The sequence below is a fragment of the Polyodon spathula genome, chromosome 10 (genome assembly GCF_017654505.1).
Source record: "Polyodon spathula isolate WHYD16114869_AA chromosome 10, ASM1765450v1, whole genome shotgun sequence".
Lineage (NCBI taxonomy): Eukaryota > Metazoa > Chordata > Actinopteri > Acipenseriformes > Polyodontidae > Polyodon > Polyodon spathula.
In genome coordinates, this window is record NC_054543.1 from 2,084,920 (window position 1) to 2,103,476 (window position 18,557).

The following is an 18,557-nucleotide window of genomic DNA, read 5'->3' on the forward strand; positions in this document are numbered from 1 at the left end:
TTTTTTGTGTGAATTCAATGAATGAATGAATGAGCGAAGGACCTGAGGGTATCCCCAAGGTCCTAATGTCTGCGAATTAAAACCAACCCTCCCCATTTGAGTCAATGGATAGAATTGATGTTGGCGCCTCCTCATGTCGTTTACCGCCCCGATCTGATTAACAAACATAGATGCAGTACCAAGAGTGGGCGCAAGCGCAGCCCTGCCTGTCTCTACAAACAATAAAGAAATGTATCAAATCAGCTTTACACACTGAATCTCCAAGACTGCCCTAGCAGCACAAGAACCGAACTGCAATAATCCATAGTATATATATATATATATATATATATATATATATATATATATATATATATATATATATATAATATATATATATATATTTTTTTTTCTATATATTGTATAGATTAGATTATTTGGAGATTACATGTAGTAAAGTTACAGTATTCTCAAAGCCCATCATTAAGATTCATTTTTTAGCAATTCCAATACTTGCAATATTAAAGGTCATATATACTGACTGCCATTTACCATAAACTACCTGTAGACTATGCTTCAAATACCCATGGAGGACATGTGATAGGAGACCTGTCTGGTCTCTCCACTAACCAGGTGCAGCCCCAGCTGGGGTACATTCATGGAACTGGTTTTTCAGCTTCATCTGTATTCTGCTGCTCTCCACTGTCCCGTCATCCAAAAAAAAAAAAGCCCTTTCCAGTAATAAAAACAACAAATGAGGCTTTGGAAGAAGCTGCGCTTGCAGTGTGTATTGTCTATAATGCATTGCTTGTTTGTTGGTTTTGATCAGCATTTCAATCCTGCAGTGTATCCTAACACTGTATATATGCAGGGTATTTATTGAGCAGTGTACATGGTAGCTGGTTGCTGCAGGGAAGTCATTTTCATTTTTTCATTTCCCTTTGTTTTTAATGCCTGTAGCATGTTGTTAAACAAGCAGAATAAACCACAAACTCACCCCACCCTCTAAAGCTGTACAGATTTGCATTAATCTATCTAGAAATGTGGCTGACAGGAAGACTAACCTTTGCAATGCAGTCTGAACTCTGAGCATGCATCCACAGCAAAGCTCTGGGGAGCAACTGTTATACATCATATTTTTATCCATACCTATCCATCATATGATCTGCTTGCAGGATAGAGATACTCTTATTGTGTTGCATTTAAGATTACAGTGTTAAAATGCCTATATATCTTTTTACAGTTTGGAGGTTTGTGCAATCATGTCTCATGGATTAGTATGGGAATTGAACCAAGGGATGCAGACCTAGTAAAATGAAGTACAACATTTAGAAGAGACACCAACACACAACTGGAACTCCCAGAGATCCTATTTTTATGAACAGAGACCTAAACAGCACAGCACATTGATCCACAGGGGCACCTTCTAAAGCTCACTTGGCTTTCCTAGCAGGATGATTTTTTTTACCCGTTCACGTGTCGAGTGAATAGTGCAGTTCACTTCCAGTCTCCACCACATCAAAGGCAAATGAGCCAGGCTTTGGTGTGTGATGTTAAGTTCACAGAAAGCTTTGTAAGTTCATTACACAGGAGGATCATTGAGACATTTACAGGAAAAAACAACCCTGATAAAAAAAGAAGAAAGAAGCTAGAGGTAGTAAAGGCTCTTCTCATCTTCTCAAGGCTTGATCTCTGCTCTTGGCTGCCATTCAAGACTGCTGTAGGAACCAGGGCACATTGAACAATAGTTTATTGTCATAACAACAAAGCCTCTGCAGGTGAGGCGATGTTCACTATTCCAGGAGACATGAATAGAACCCCTTTGCCTCCAGCTTCACACGAGCTCCAGGCTACGCTGAAAAAAATCTGATGTATTTTTGGTTGCCTGTTCTGAGCCTTCAGTTTAGTTGTGTAACGACACACACTTGCATTTTTGTGAATTGTCTTTTGGGGGGTGTCAATTTTTACTACCCTATGACACCTCTATGCACACACACACACACACACACACTGTGAATAAACACACTTCTCTTACTGGTGCTGCTAATCTGACACCCTTCCGCTGAGATGCAGTAGAGCCTGATGGACTGAGGGTTGTCATATTATTTTAACAATGACCAGGGTGTCCTGCCTAAATACATGTGTCTGTTCTTCTCAGCTAATGTCTGATTAAATTGCATTAAATGTCAGTTTTGTTTTACACATGCAATTACTGAAATCTTAAATGAAATTAGACAAAAAATCTGCCAAAGTGATTCGTCACGACCCAGCAATGCAATGAGCTGAACACTGCTGACCCCTGACTTGTAATTAACTCTTTAATGCATGGCAGCCTCACATGGGGATAGAGGAAAACCTCTTCTGGTCTTTATATGAGGGCATGTGGAAGACGTAAATGTATGATAGGCTCATATGAAGATGCGATTTTCCCCCTATATAAACAAATGTCCAGAACTACTTTTTTCAGCTATTTTTTAAAAACAGTTCATGCATGCAAAGGTTACACCACACTGTTTATGGGCCTTGGTTCCCTGTCCTGTTATATATGGGTATCCTCCTGTTATCTTAATATAACAGTTCACATGTCAAGAACAACAATTAGAACCATAAAACCATACATCAGCTATGTCTATAATTAGTTTTAGCATTCATATAAATCACTGTTTGCTCTTGTCAGCTTGTTCTCATTTTTCAGTGCAAGAAAAAATCAGGAATAGACTTAACTTTCAAACACAAGTGGTACTGGAGCAAAAACCTGAGGCAGTGGGTCCTATTTATCAAGTGCTTTCCAAAGTTGATTCACAGGGTCTGCGCTGAATCATTGGAATGGGTCTAGTATTTATTTATTTCATTTCTAAGAGGGTGGGGGTCTTTCTTGCTATAATACCAGTCAGCAACCGTGGAGACCGAGTGCCATCTTTCCCAGTTTAAACATCACTGAATAGTTTTCTTCAACCTTTCTATCACCATTCCAAACCCATGCGTTCACCACAGTGATCCTTGTAGAATGAGAATAGAAGCTGCAGTCTGTGTTTGCCTACAAGTCACAGTGTTAAACCGTCTCACGGATCTCTTGTTTGGTTTTGTGAAGAGACAACATGTAAAATAGAAACCAGTAATATTTAAATGCAGGGCTAATTTCTCCAGAGACGTGTATGTGTGTGTGTGTGTGGCTGTTTGGAAAGGACACACATGTCAAAGCCTTTTTGTAGGCTGAATGTAATTTAAGGGGGAAAAAAAAAACCACCACATCAAATTGTTAATTGGGGGTCATAAATTGGACCAATGATGTCTACTTTTTTTTCAGTTTACATGTGACTTAAGTAAAGTAAAATTAAATAACTAAATACATAATGTTTTGATTCAAACACAGGCTCCCTTGAGAAAGATATGTACAACATATCGAAACGTTGGGCAGCTGGCTCTTTGAGCTAAATATATATATATATATATATATATATATATATATATATATATATATATATATATATATATATATATATGTGTGTATGTGTGTGTGTGTGTGTGTGTGTGTGTGAGTGTGTGTGTGTGTAAGAGTGTAGTTACCATGACATCAAAAGCCTAGAAACATTTCACATGAATACAAAACATCTGACCCTTTTGCATTGTGTAGATCAAATGAAGACCAATTTAATTCAAATCAAAAGATGTATGTGCGTGTGTGCAGGTGAGTGCTTTTTAAAAGCTGCCTGTCTGTTTACGTCTGACTAACACACTGCACAGCTGTTGTAAGCAAGCACTCGGCTCAAGTGAATGTGAGAAAGCAATAGTACAAGCAGTATTGAAGAGAAAGAGCCCTGTCTCTGAATACACAGTGCAGGCTGCAGCCGACAGGACATGTGTACAGCTGCATCAGAGCTTTATCAGACTGCTACGTGTACAGCTGCATCAGAGCTTTACAAAACTGTTTCAAACACATGTGTTAACCATTTTCAATCCAGACAGCATCATCCTCTTGTTGCCACAATCTTTACCCTTTGCCCTGACTGAAACACTAGAATAACAAGGCTTTTATTAGAGTGGTTATCTCAGTCACACATAATGTATTGCCCTGTCTTATCACTAGGGGAACAAAAACGCTTAGAAACGGCTCTTATTACACTGGGAATTCAAAGACTGATCAATAATAGCACCCAGCTTCAGTTGTACCCCAGCCTCTGCTGCTAGACTGGCATCTCCTAGTGAAAGGCCAAATAACACCAGAGGTAATAACTTAAAATAACCTAACAAAGGTCTAATGATACGGAAACCAGAAGATTTGTTTAATGCCATTGGTAATTCATGCAATCCATTTAAAAAGTCAAACTTTTTTTACTTCTGTAGTAAAAGCAATTAATTTAAAACTGCACATTTTACATTGAGTAGTAAAACCAAAAAAACAAACCGCGTGAAAACACGTGAAAGACTTCAATTAAACTACCAGAACACAAGCAGGCAGGAGTTTGATTATTTCCAGTATCCTATAGTATAACACAAACTTGTATATAATTCTTGCCAAAAGGTTCTCTTATCCCAGGTTGGCCAGTCACTGCATACTTCAGTACATTTGCAGTGACTAAGGAAGCGAATTCAGGCCAGCTATGCATTACACTTTCATATCTGTCTCTTTATCTCCCTGCAGATATTTCCTGTGGAAGGAGGCTGATCTCTCAACTATTTTTGCAACACTGTTGGACAGTTCATAGCCTCCTCAGTTTCCAAAGATCCCTTTTTCTATTAGAAGATCTCTTTGTTTTTGGTATGTTTGCAGCCTCCTGATTAGCATAATTCCCCCTCCTACGTAGGACAGCGGTAGACTTGGATCTAAGCGACCCCTTCTGATATACCCCTCACTAACATACCACAGAAATGCATGTAGATATTTCACATTAGAAGAGTGGAATTATTCTTAATCAGGTGGACTTTTGTAACAATTTGCAGTTCAGTGCACAAATTACGAATAAAAGGGAAGCCCGGAACCAACAGTTAAAACAATTTGTGGGTTTATACCTATGGGTTATTACAAGCATTGGCAAAATAAACCACATGGGGATATCCGTGAGAAAGTGTTGTCCTAACCCCAGGACAATTCCCTTTGGATCTCAATGTCCATTGTCTTATTCTGCCTTTCCACAGAAAGCCATCTGGTGTCAAAAGTTTCACTAACAGCACAAGGGGGAAAAAAAATCACCTCCCGTTAGCTAACCAGCACATCAGCATTTCCTTGTGTTTCAGATAACCTGTCATTAGAAGACACCCCCATCACTCAGATTTGATCTTTTTTTTTTCAAAGTGGTAGGAACACTGTCCACGCCATCTGGAGTCGGCCCTACCTGGTTCTTTGATTAACTTGGGCCTGGTTAATTAAAGGAGTACAAGACAGAATGACAGGGCAGACTGCAAGAGCAAACAGCCTGGCTAAAAGGACTGGAGCAATGAGGCCCTTCCACCCCTCAAGCCCTTCTTGTGGTTAGTGATCCCAGACAGGGGCGGGACTTCCAACTGCCAGCTTCACCTCTTCAAACAGCTTTTACAACTGGGACTGTCACCCATTCTTAGAACATAAGAAAAGTTTGGGAATGAGACTGTTCAACCCATCAAGGTTCGTCCCTTGTTAGCAAAAATTACTCATTTAAAAGCACAGAATCCTGTCTTTTTTAGAAATGTTCCCAGTGTTTTAGATCCTGCTACTTCACCTGGTTGGCTATTCCATGCATTTCTAACTCTGTGCTTCCGAACTTCTGTTCTAAATTTACTTTTCCTCAGCTTTAACTTCTGCCCTCTTGTTCTTATCTCTGTGCTAAATTTGAAGTAGTGCCTTTGGTTAACTTTATCTAGACCATTTATGGTTTTAAAGACTTGAATCACGTCCCCTCTCTCCCTTCTTTTTTCAAAGTCCTTACAGCATCTATTTGCTCTGTGACTGTTTTCCCAGACCGTGTATTTTTTTGTCTGTGTTTCTGAGTCACTCGAACTTTGGACCGTAGGTCATGCAAAACCTCACTCTCCTGGAAGAATGTGCATTAACTACAAAAAATGTTGAAGCAACCGCAAGAATGAACAATGGAATTTTCCTGATGTTAAGGGCATTTTTTCCCCCCTTGTCTAATGATCTTGATGAAGCATTCTTCTCATTGCACTTAATTAAAGGGCACACTGGATGTGCCTCATACACGAATGGCACACTATTTTATATGGCTGAGTACATGAGCTCATATAAAGCAACATTCATGACATACTGTATTTTACACATTGGTATATTCCACTTAGGATCTACAGTCCTACTGTGCCTAGTTTAATAAAGGGGTAGCAGTGCAAGCCCAACAAGCCCAACACAAATTAAACTAACAAAGAGAGCAAGGCTCTTTGTCATGATGAACGACAATAGAGCTTGAGTTCCAATTGCAATTATTCACCCCAAAAAGGAACATGGGCGTTGGTGTGGCTGATGACAAGTTTTATATGGCCATGTGTCTTCATCTAAAAGCTTCCCACTCAACCCTGAACACATTTAATTGCCCTCTGTAGCCTCTTGCTTTTGTAGTGACCAGGGGAATTCAGAAAGTCCTGGCAGGTTTTAACCCCTTCTGAGCAGATATTCTACACCTCACCGACTCTCCATCTATCTACACAGTAGAGGACCTCCAAAGAGTCTTCTTGTAAGCCTTGCTATGCTTGCTAAGATTTTCTATGGGTAACACAATGTAGATAGAAGAACTTCAGCCCTGGTAAATACAAAAATTAATACAACTAATCAGAGGAAACCCCCTCTTTCAAAGAAATGCCATCACCTTTCATTCCACAGTAAGTCAAACCTTCACCTCCAAATCGAATTCTTTAAGCAAAGAAGGATGGTCGACCTGTTAATCCCCAAATCAATCTGCCAAGAGCAGCAAGAGCAGAGGATTCAGTGTGAGCGGAGGATGTTCAACAGGATATACTGCATGCGCTAATTTGTAACGTCTCATTTGCAGCCCTTTCCAAAAACGTACTGCTGTAGCAATGATGTGTGCACTTCTAGAATTCTGTTGCCGTTCAGTGAAAGCAAAAAATTTTCTGGGGGGGGGGGGGTTGTATTTGTTTTAGTTTTAGAAAGTATCAAACAAACAACTCAGTAAGAAAATGGCTACAGCTTCCACATCAAGAACTAGACCATAAAACTGTGTCCATCTCTTATTTTGTTCTAAAGCCAGTGCTGAAAAGTTTATATTTCACGCTGCGTCTGCAGCTGCAGGACAACTGAAAGAGCCCTGAATGGAACTGCTGTTCAGCAGACAGTCTATTTGCATTACTCCTCTCAGTGCTTAAGTCATTTCTCCCTCACAAAAAGAGTTTCTGGACTGAGCGAGCAGGACTCCTTTCAGTACAGCCCTGCATGGGTGCTGAGGTCAGATGAAGGGACAACAGGTGCAGATGGTTGCAACTTTGCACATTTATCCTGGCAGTAAATGCAAATCTATTTGCATTCTGGGGGGGGGGGGGGGGGGGGGGGGGGGGGGGATGCATGCAGGATTCTCACTTGGAATTCATGTCTTTAAGGTTCTTTGAAGAGTTTAAAACATATACCACACAAAAAAAGTATTTTTATAGACAACAGAGAGAAGATTCTAGCTGATTCCATGTACTATTCAACGGAAAACGAGGGATTTGTCAAGCAGTAATAAATCCCCAGTGGCAAATTCTACCTAATTGCAAGTTTTCTAAATGAATTCCAGTCAGTTGAAAAGGTCAACAGCCATATAGAGTTTGAGTTCAATTTAAATCAGTCTTTCTGACAGTGCTTCAATCAATGTGTTATTTCACTGATTCAACATTTTATGTTGTTTGTCCCTCACTGAGACAAGCCCCCATGCAATGGATAATAAAGCCTTTCCATGGTCAGCATTCCATATTGTCTGCAGATATTTCCTAGAAGATGATGCACCAGGTTTTAACCTGAGAAGACCACAGTGCCATGACGTGACATGGTGAGAGCACTGCATAATGATTTTTAAAAATGGGGCGATGCCTCCCCCTCTGTAAGCAGGAGTTAACAGATACTAGAGGATAGGATCTCTCATAATCTGCAAAGCCTTGGGCTTGCCCCAGTGTATGACTGGCACTAGGCCAGCACATTTAAAACTCTCCTTCTCAAATTACAGACACAGTTGGGACAAGCCAGAGGTAACAGGAAATTCATATTATTGTTTCAGCCTTTCATGCCGAGATTTGGGTCAGATTAATACTACACTATATAAACGCACTAAAGCACATTTCCTGAGCTAATAAACCGAGTACCAAGATCTATAAATCATTAAAACAGATAAATACTAGAAAATTCCTTTATACTAAAAAGGAAATTATATTCTGGAATTTCATCCATTCTGTTGTAAAGGACTAAAATAATTCACAAACTCTGGACAAAAACATATATTTTTACAGCTTCCCCAGGAGTTGTAACCTATACAATGGTATGGACCAAAATCTGTTGTGGCGATTAGCTCATAGTGCCTAAAAGACGTACACCACAGTCTCCACTATTGTTTTGTGCCTGAGAATGTATACCCACCTGCCTGCTATCATTATGACCTGAATCAATCCCTCCTCCCCCTTCTTTTCACACAGACGCATACATACGTACCTATTGTCTGAGCACAACTGATGCACTTTGCAGCAGGGTCAGGACCGGCTAGCAGACATGTTGCAAAGGCATTCAAACAGAACATGGCAGGGAGCCATCTGCTCTATTTGCAGATAATTTCCCTTCCCCAGCAATCCTGCCCACAAACCCAGCTTGGGGTTGCTAACAGAAATGTGAACTACCCTGAGTGCTGTAACCAGACGTCTGATCTGCAACAGCCCTTCTGGGATTTCTTTGATACTGGTACAGCCTATACAAATCCAGGGACATGGGTTATATTTGGAACATATTCCTAGTTTTGTGGAGGTTTTCAATAGTAAAAGCTGTTAATTCAGAAGTTGTCTAAGGCTGCTGTAGATTTGTAAACCAGTTATGCAATCAGTAAAAAAAAAACAAAGGAATTAAATTACAGTAAACGTACTACTGCCAGCCCAGCCAGCATGAGCAGTGGCATATCCGTCTGCTTACTACTGTTGGCTGGTCAACCATTTGAACAGTAAGCAGATCCCACAAGAAATAATCACTATGAGAACCAGATCCAACAACCCAGTCTCGTGGATCCAGAAGTAATGGAGGCAGGAGCTTTCAGTTTAAAACCTCTCATCATAAAATACTTTCAAATCATATTATTCCACATATTCAAAATGCTGCCTTGCAATGTATAAATTTTCATCAGCAGTGTCAGAGACATGCATTGCTCTTTTGAATGACAGTCTTTTACAGGCTGGTATTGCTTGAAAAGGTTATTTGAATAGGCTGGATGTTGGAACCCTAAACAAACACCTATCAGATCTATACATCAAATTAACAACTGTATGAACAGGCAGCTGCCATAAATTTTTTTTTATAACATTTACAGTCCAAGTCACTGACTTGTGTTTTAACAGCAATTGTCTACAGTTGCAGGTATGCAGTGTCACATATCTCCACCTGGTGCCCAGACTAGCGCATTACACAGCTTATAACCAATAGTTGTTTTACTGCCTTTACACGAACGCCTCCCAAATGAGATACAAAAATAAAATGCCAAAGCCCTGCATTACTGACTTTGTACTGTAGTTATTTACTGCCATCTCTAAAAATTTGACACTAAATAAGCCAAATTGCTTACATTTATTTATTTTTTAAACATGGAATTGAAAATATAAAAGGACCAAACACCTTTGCACTTAATGGATTTTTTAAAGCAAGAAAGCCGCTATATAATGTGCCACATTTGTATTACATTTGTTGATAGTTTATGCAGCTCCCAAATATATAAATGATAGTAAAGAAAGCAACAGAAGCACTAGTTAAACATTGATAAGTTAAAGGATGTTATCAACACTCCACCATCAGGTTATTAAGGATTTCTTTATTTATACAAATACAGGACAGGTTGAAAAACAAAGAACTCAACTAATTGTGCTTTGTATTTCAATGAAGGCTACTGAAAAGCTCTTTTTTCATCCACGTCCCATGTCTTACCCGAGGTAAGTAGCATGTATGTGTCCTGATGTGCCTCTTGCTTATTTTATTTAGTCTAGTGGTGATACTTGCTTGTGGCTTCCCTGTCTCTCTCATTCTGGCTTTTGCAAGGTTCTGCAATGCGTCAAGCGTGTTCTGCTGATTGAGTGCATCCTGAGAGTTACAGTGTTAAGGCACAATGGCATTCCTTCAGTGATGTCACTGCCTCTGCATACACACAGCCCAACAAATTATTTAATCCAATACAATAAATGCAATGATATCAGAATAGAAACAAATGCACCCTACCTCTTCATTATCTTGCTGTAATTTTTTCCCCTACATGGTACACCTGAAAAATCAGTTTGGTTAGGGCCTATTGCAACTAAGATACCATCTGATTTTTAGGTAATTGATTCAGCTGTTACATGAATGTCTAAACAAATGATTATATTCAATTCTGCATTTGCCTAGACCAGGGATGCAAAGCAGTGTCCATCCTAGACCAAGTGTTTCTCCCAACCATACCCCACACTTCAGCAACACTTAAACCACGTAATGATAACCAATAGATTCTGGAGTGGAATAACTCTTTATGATCAGTGCTATGCAACCCTGACCTAGGCTGTGTAGCGTGGGTAGTCTTGTTCCAATTCCAGATACGAGATAGTGTGCAATTAAAAATAATAATACAAACATGGGTTTGTGTCCCATGAAACCTGGATTTTGTTGGGTAGAATATAATCTGGATTGCATATTTTCTACTATTCTGGTGTAACAATATTAACTTGGATCGTGAGATCCTGCATGTGGACCAACACGTCCCACCCCTAACCCTTGTATGCATTTCATCTCCCTGGTCATGCCACTCAATATTTGATGAGTGGGGGAGTTCTCAAATATAATGTTCACACACACACACACACACACTAAAAATGTGCCTGGCATACTACAATCTAAGCATGAAAAAGCAATTGAATAATACATTCATGAAAGTACCATTAGTTGAGTTCTCCTTTAATACAAGACCACGTCCCCAACTTCACAGATTAACATGGCAGTCATTCCTTAAAATACTGTTTATTTGTGAATGTACACTGATTCGCAATACATCTAAAAGCAAATCAATTCGATAAGCATTTATATAGTTTCCATAGGTCACACTTTGACTCGGCTCATACTCAAGCAGCCAAAGCTAAGTTTAAAACAAATGAATGAGACATTAGTAAAACAAGATGAAAAAAAAGGGGGGGAAGGGGTAAGCAATGAAGCCATTCAAAATAATAATGCACAGCTTTAAAAACGGTTATTAACGCATAGTGCTCAGAAAACGATTTCAAAAATATGTTTCAATACAAACAAGGGAAAAAAAAAAGTGGTTTAACACATAAAAACAATAGCAAACAAACTGTTGAGATTAAACATGTTGTCATCATAGGGCTTTTTTTTCCAGTATTAGTTAATGCAGGGTTCTGTCTTGTAAAGCAATCTCTCACCTCCTCCAGCTTTCATCTATCCAAACCTGGCCTCCCTCTTTGCAACATGCTACATACAAAGCTTGAACATGCCCACTCCCAGTCTGCCACAGCAACTCATTCACATTGCTAGCTGGGATATTAGTACACACTTGCTCATGGCTTACAACAGCCAAGCCAAAATATGTCTGCTCAATGTAAAAAAATTCCAGATACATGTATTTTTTTCAGTTTCACTTTGGAGAAACAACAAGCTGCTTTAAAATGAAAACTCTCGACTGTCTAATGTGGTTAAAAAAAAAAAAACAAAAAAAAAAAAACCAAGCAGTTAAACAAACACAGCTAATTGTACACCTACACTTGTAAGTGAATATATAGAGGGGGGAAAAACGGTCGGATGAAAATATTCCTTTCTAATAATAAGCAATGATGAATTCACCAGTTTGGCAGTCTTGTGTCCTTTAATAGTGACGTCAGTGTGAGAAACTGCAATTGATACATGCTTTGTGGTTGTTGTGTTTGATTACAGCTCTAAGCGCCTGCTGTTCAGATACTATATAAAACCCAGGATGTCTTTCCACTGGAACTGGTCACATACGCAGCTGCAATTATTTCTCTCTCCTTTTTTTTTTTTTTTTTTTTTTTTATATTTATTGATACAAACCACAGCCTGACAGCACTGACTTTCAAAAACTGGTCTATCCCTCTCATCAACCAACCATAACTTTTCCCTTTTTTTTCTCATTCCTTCATTTTGAGTACATTATGGAACACCAGCGTTTAAGGATTTGTTAAATACCACAAAAACGTGCAGTAAACAGTAAAAAATTTTTTTAAAAATCTATAAACACAAAATCCAGTTTTTCTATAAGTCCTCTATATATGTTTTTAGTAATCTGAGCTACAATGCCTGTATCATAACTATACCATTTCACAAAGCAGACACACTAGATCAGTTCTATAACTTTAGATTCTTGCAATACATGCTTGCCATTTGTTTAACGCAACAGTATAGAAATAGATAGAAAACCAATTTAAAAGAGTGATGTTAATCAGGTTTAAGTGTAATAAAAAGTCCTGATTCAGCGAGATTAATCTTCTATTTTCTTTTCTAAATGCAATTTAAAATCTAAAAATAAAAATGATTAAACCTTGAGATTATGATTCACTAAAACGTGATTTTTCTTTTCTTTTGGCAAGAAACAAAAAGTCAACTAATAGAACGAACGACTGCTTTAATATTCCAAATAAAACACAACACAGGTCTTTCAATGCTATTGTTTTTTGAGTCAGTGCAGAATTAATAGTTTGTCTTGAAATTAGAGTATGGCTGTGCAGTTACAGGGCCATCTGTACAGACTCCATTAATCATGAACTGGTTTCTAAAACCCGAGAACGTACAATAGACTGTTAGCTTCCAGTGTGGCAGTCACTTAGATTCTGTATGGTGCACATTCCTAACAAAATGAACAATGGTTCCAGAACCTAGTTGGTTGAAAACACTGAAAGTGACTGTTCACCTGAACAGAAGCAAAAAAAGCGTTACTCTATATATAACAAAAGGGTGGGTAGCATGCAGAAATGCAGCACTTCATGCCTGCCCCTTTTATTTTTTTTATTTTACCCACCAAACTGTAACAATTCAGATAGAAAAAAATGAATTCCTCTGCCCTTTCACCTGGCTATCAAGAGGGAAGACTGAAGAACTACCTGCAAGCCTGGTAGCCAGGATTTATTTTAGCTTCTGGCTCACGTTACAAATCCAGCTTGAACTTTGATGTGAAACCACCGCCTGACCCATCTCCCACCCCCCATAGATGAGAGAGATACATAAATCTGTTAACTTGAGGTGACTGATATATTTTTCATTTGTTTGTTTTCAAATGTGCAGGGTCATTTATTTATTTTTTTTTTAAACATAAAATAAAACATTTTCATTAAAAAAAAAACCAAAGAAATAATTCTCCCCCCTAAGCTTCAGCCTTCTCCTTCTTCTTGTTCTTCTTGAGGAAGGAAGGCGTGCGGAATTTCTTCTTCTTCTTGGAGGGTGATTTGGAGGGAGAGCTCTCGGGAGACAGGGTCTCCTCGATCTTCTCTGCTGGTTTGATGGTGATTTCCACACTCCCCACAGTGCTGGTGGTCAGCTGGCTCACTCGCTTTGTCAGGTCCTCCTCCACGTCATGAAGGTTGTCTTTCCCATTCACAATCACAGCTGGGGTGTCCTGCGGAGTCAGGTTGGAGTCTATGTGGTTTTCTAAGGAAACAAGGAGCCACACAGAGTTAGTGAGACCATTTTCAATTCACAATCATACAACTACTTCCATGTGTTTTTATTCTTTTAAAACAGATCAACAACCCCCCAAAAAATGTAACTCCACCCCCCACGACAGAAATACAATGTTCTAATTACCGTATGTTTATGCTGAAGGTGTTTTATGTCTATACGTATATTTTCAGTTCTATTAGTTTACAAACTATTTTCTCAGTAATAGTCACTATCCTTTATCACTGGTAAATATTTCTTATTTACACAATATTGTCCACTACAGGATATTGAATAGCCACACTGTCACATTTTAACTGTGCTTGGCAGCCTTTGAAATCCTTCAGGGCACAGACACATATTTATAAACCTCATCCAAAAAAAAAAAAAAAAAAAAAAGAAGAAGAAGAAACCTCTGAGATCTCTAAACATGTGAAAGGGTATACCTGCTTCGAGTGGAGCTGGAGTTATTAGAGGAGACTGAGTTTGTGACAGAGATTGTGAAAGTGTGGAACCGTCATCAGATGTGAAATCCTGTTCTGTATCTGCAAGGGGAGAGTTTTGTTTTCAAACATCTGTTAGAGAAGCCATGCAGATCAGCCAGCTGTTTAGTAGTCAGTCATATTATTAGTTCGTATCAGCAATAAAGCATATGCATGGGGATAAACACAGCAATCACAAGTAACTAGCTTTATTATTATTATTATTATTATTATTATTATTATTATTATTATTATTATTAATAATAAATGTTAGCAAGTGACTGTTCTGCTTTATTGTGTTAATAAAGGAGTAACAACAGTGACAGCCATCTTCTGTGGTTGCCACTGTGAAGCTGTGTTTAGTATCAATGTGGTGTGGATGCATCATGAAAGTCTGCATGTATCCCCTGAACTGGCTATTCGCCTTGACCTTGTAGACATGCCTTTGAAAGCAGTGTTTTTTACTGTGCTATTTGAAAATAATAAAATAAAGTTGAATGTGCTTGCAGTAGATCCATTTCATCAATGTGTTCCAATCAGAGAAACAAGGGAGCAGCAGCTCCCAATATCCTGTGGCAGTCACCGTGTTCTTACCCTGGTATCCCTGCTGTCGCAGCACCACTGTCTTCTTATACTCCTCCATCTCTCTCTCGCTCAGCTCTGTGAAAGGGTTTGGAGGGAGGGGGCCAGTCTGCTCCTCATCTGATACCACATACGGCTGGGGAGTGGAAAACAAACAAGCAGTGTTTAACAATGGCAAATATTCAGCATACATGGTATAGCACCACAGAGCTATTCTTCACCTCAAAAAAATGCACCTTGGATTTAAGAAATGTGGATAAAAGGCCAACAATCAGGTGCTTTACAGAGTTAATAAAGACAGGTGTGCATTTTAAAACTAGCTGAAATATGTGCCTAGGTTTTAACTGTATACTAATGCTGAAATCATTATGCATCAGTAGCAGCTGATATTTTACTCAGTTATCACCTATAGCCCTCAAGGCAGCTTCTGCTGCATATGCCTGGCCATGTATTACTTCACCTCTGGGTCCTATAAAGCATATATTACTACTATTCCCAGTGAGACTGTGAGACATCCAGTGGTAGAGAACTGCAATGCACATTTCGACAGATCGGTGGAGAAATATATCACTTTAGTTTTCCAAGAACACACTTAAACTTTTCAAAAGGAGTATATATTACTCTAAGACATTACAGTTCCCAATTCCAGTCTATATAACATGCACACACAGGATGCATACTGAATATTATAAATAAACAAAATAAATAAATAAACAAATGCATCTCAGGAGGGATTAAGAGATACTTACTGTCGAGGGCTTATCCACCACTATGCCAGCTAAGAGCTGAGATTGTGGTCCAGCTGTCATGAGGTCAAATCGGTTCTGCTCTCTTATCTGATTAAAAAAAACAAAAAAAAAAGGTTTTGTTATCAAAACTTTGTACATTTCCCTTATGTATAATACATACGGTGTAACACTCATCTACTTTAGTGGAGGCCATGTCAGCATAAACTGAAATACGTACAGAAAATGCAACTTCCATAAAATCACCACTTGCCGATCATCACAGTAAACGAATGCTGGTGTTTTTGGAAGCCTTCTTGAGCCTGAGTTAAGGCTGGACTGAGCAGAAATCAAAGCTCTTATGACATTAGTTACAAAATAAATAAAATAAAATAAATACTTCAGCTATACAATGGTCATGTTCTCACCTTGTTTCTCTTTGCCAGCACTTCGATGGGGTTTGTGTTTAATGGAACAAATTGATTGGGATCTTCGATTTTGATAGGAGTGCCACTGCTGGATTTAGTACATTCATTTGCCTTCATCCACTACGAAGTCAACAACATTAGAAACATGTAGTCTGGGTTCACAATGCATTTGTTATTGCAGTTCCAGGCAAGTTAGGATTCGGGATTGTTTTTTTATTTATTTATTTATTTTTTAAAGACCTTGAAATACAAAAAGACCCACTAATTTAGTAGCTAAAACACACAACTGTACAATCTAAACAGTCATATAAAGTTAGGAATTGGAATGCCTTTTATTTTTATATATTGTTTTACAATACAATCGGCTCCCATATTTTCTAGGGTACAAAAAATGTATTCATTTCTGTGTTTGCATTTCTATCCTCCAGGTGGCAGTCTCAGACAAAAGATTTATTTATGTCGCCTTTCAAGTTCACATTCAGAGACATTCATTTAAATAATTACACACACACGTTTGTTTATAGTGTTTATGAGGACTTGGCATTGACGCTCACTATATTTTTATTTACTATTCCTAACTCCGGTAAAACAAAACACTCGGGTGAAAGTCAACAACAAACAAAATACTTGGGCACTTGTAGTTTGTTTTAAAAAAACAGTAATGACTGTTTAATATCTGTTTAAACACTACAAGGACTTGGCCTGTTTCCCCATAAGGTAGGTTTTGCCAGACTTTCCTTCCTTCCTTCCTTCCTTCTTTGACCCAGCAAGCGCTATAAAAGTGAAGGGTCAGCGACCTTCACAACACCACTCCCCATAACTGCATCTCTCTTCTCTGAATGGATGGCTTAATAGAGAGCCCTGCTATCATTGGTTGTTTCAAATGTCCATTAAAAGAAAATGGTTGAAGTTATGAACTGGAGTGGTTCCACCTATCTCATTTGGTAATAAAAACTTGATAGCACTGTGAGCTTGTGTGTGTGAAGTACAGAACAGATGTATAATCATTTATTTTAGTGCTGGAGTTACAGTTGAGAGGAGAAGCAGCAGAGGAAGATATTGCAGCCAGGTTCCACTCACCGTTATCTTATTCCTGGGGCTGCTCTCCCGGTTGTGGGGCTCCTCCGCCACGTTCACCTTCATGTAGGTATTGGGAGAGTTGAGCCAGCGTGTTTTTTCACGCTGCTGTTTCTGCGCCAGGAAGTTGAGAGTGGAGCGTGGCACTGCGCTGTCCTCATCCAACATGAAGCCAGTGGAGGTGGCAGGGATCTCCACTTCGCTCTTGTGTCTGGGCTTCTCTCTAATGATGGGGTGTCTATAGGCATAGCCCGTCCTGTAGCCCTGGAAGATGCACAATAGGAAAGCGCCTTCACTTCAGTCATGTGGCTTGCTTGCAACTCTCTTGTGTGTAAGAAAATATTGAGGGCTCGGCAATGAATAGATCCATTAATATTTCATCAAGGCCTTCTTTTCATATTTGATTGAGAGGGTTTCCCAATTAAGCGGGATAAGACAAATCAATTATATTACACATGGTGGCTTGTCAGGAGATAATAACTGGAATACATATCATACACACAAATATCTGACAGAGTTATTTTCATCAGCTAACTGTAACACACACTGGGATCTCTTTAATTGATCTAACTAGTAGTTGCTCTTTGTCTACCAAGATTATGAAAATCAAACATCTAAGGTCATTAGAGTCTCTTTATTGTATTTCTGTCTGTAAAAAATATATTTAATGCCAGAAAGGTTCACACTTGACTGATTTAAACAATTGACTTCAGTTTAGATCAACTGGGACAGACCCCAAGAGCTCCCACTCTTTCAATTGTAAAATTACAATTCAACTAAACAATATTTAGAATAGTATGACAGATAGCAGTGTCTGCAGAACAATATAAAATCATCCACCAGACAGTCTCATAATAAAGCACTGTAGTCTGGAAGACAGGATGAGAGTTCCAAATACGTAGGATACTCTAGACAGGCGCTTACAGAAAACACAAGAAAAACAATGTGTTGGCTGAAAGATTTGGCAGAGTGCCGTATAGCAATTTGATAACCCTGATAAAGTTCTTGTATGATGTAAAATCATTCTTAAATCGTTTTTAAAAAGCCAAAATATATATTTTTTCGGCAAAGGTGCCCCCACCCCCCCACTCACCAGGTTATCCAGCATCCTCATGAGTGACTCAAACTCCAGTTCTCCCACTTTCCATTTCTGCTGGGTGCCCATGCTGACCCCCCCCACCGCCACTCCCTGTGTGACAGCCTTGTATTTCTCCAAGTCCAGGACAATTAGGTTTTCCACTCCCCCGGAACACGACAATGCATTTACCTTAGAAAAATACACCATGGTAATGTAGCTTTGTAATGTGACGTGTTGGGTTATTCACAATTGTTTCAGGGGTTGTTTTTTTTAATTATTATTTTGAATAGTAGTCCTGCCCAAACCCAAACCTCATGCCAACAAAACATTACAGAAGAAAACAGTTCAAATGCCAAAACAAGCTTTTAAACAAGTAACACAAACCATAGCCGTCAGCACAAG

General features: G+C 38.9%; 1 protein-coding gene across 4 annotated transcripts in view; it reads right to left on the reverse strand.

The window, feature by feature from the left end:
* Positions 1-11,109: 11,109 nt before the first annotated feature.
* The window catches only part of LOC121321716 (gamma-adducin-like), a 59,496-nt gene continuing 52,048 nt past the window's right edge, over positions 11,110-18,557 (reverse strand). For 3 of the 4 annotated variants that reach the window (XM_041260794.1, XM_041260793.1, XM_041260795.1), the window contains 6 exons: positions 18,171-18,344; positions 17,081-17,341; positions 16,001-16,120; positions 15,597-15,683; positions 14,860-14,983; positions 11,110-13,774 (listed from right to left, as the gene is read on the reverse strand). In XM_041260794.1, coding sequence (XP_041116728.1) covers positions 13,491-13,774; positions 14,860-14,983; positions 15,597-15,683; positions 16,001-16,120; positions 17,081-17,341; positions 18,171-18,344 — 1,050 coding nt within the window. In that variant the 3' untranslated portion in view covers positions 11,110-13,490. Of the gene's footprint in view, positions 13,775-14,229; positions 14,329-14,859; positions 14,984-15,596; positions 15,684-16,000; positions 16,121-17,080; positions 17,342-18,170; positions 18,345-18,557 lie in introns of all 4 variants that reach the window. The other variant, XM_041260796.1, reaches the window with a different exon arrangement.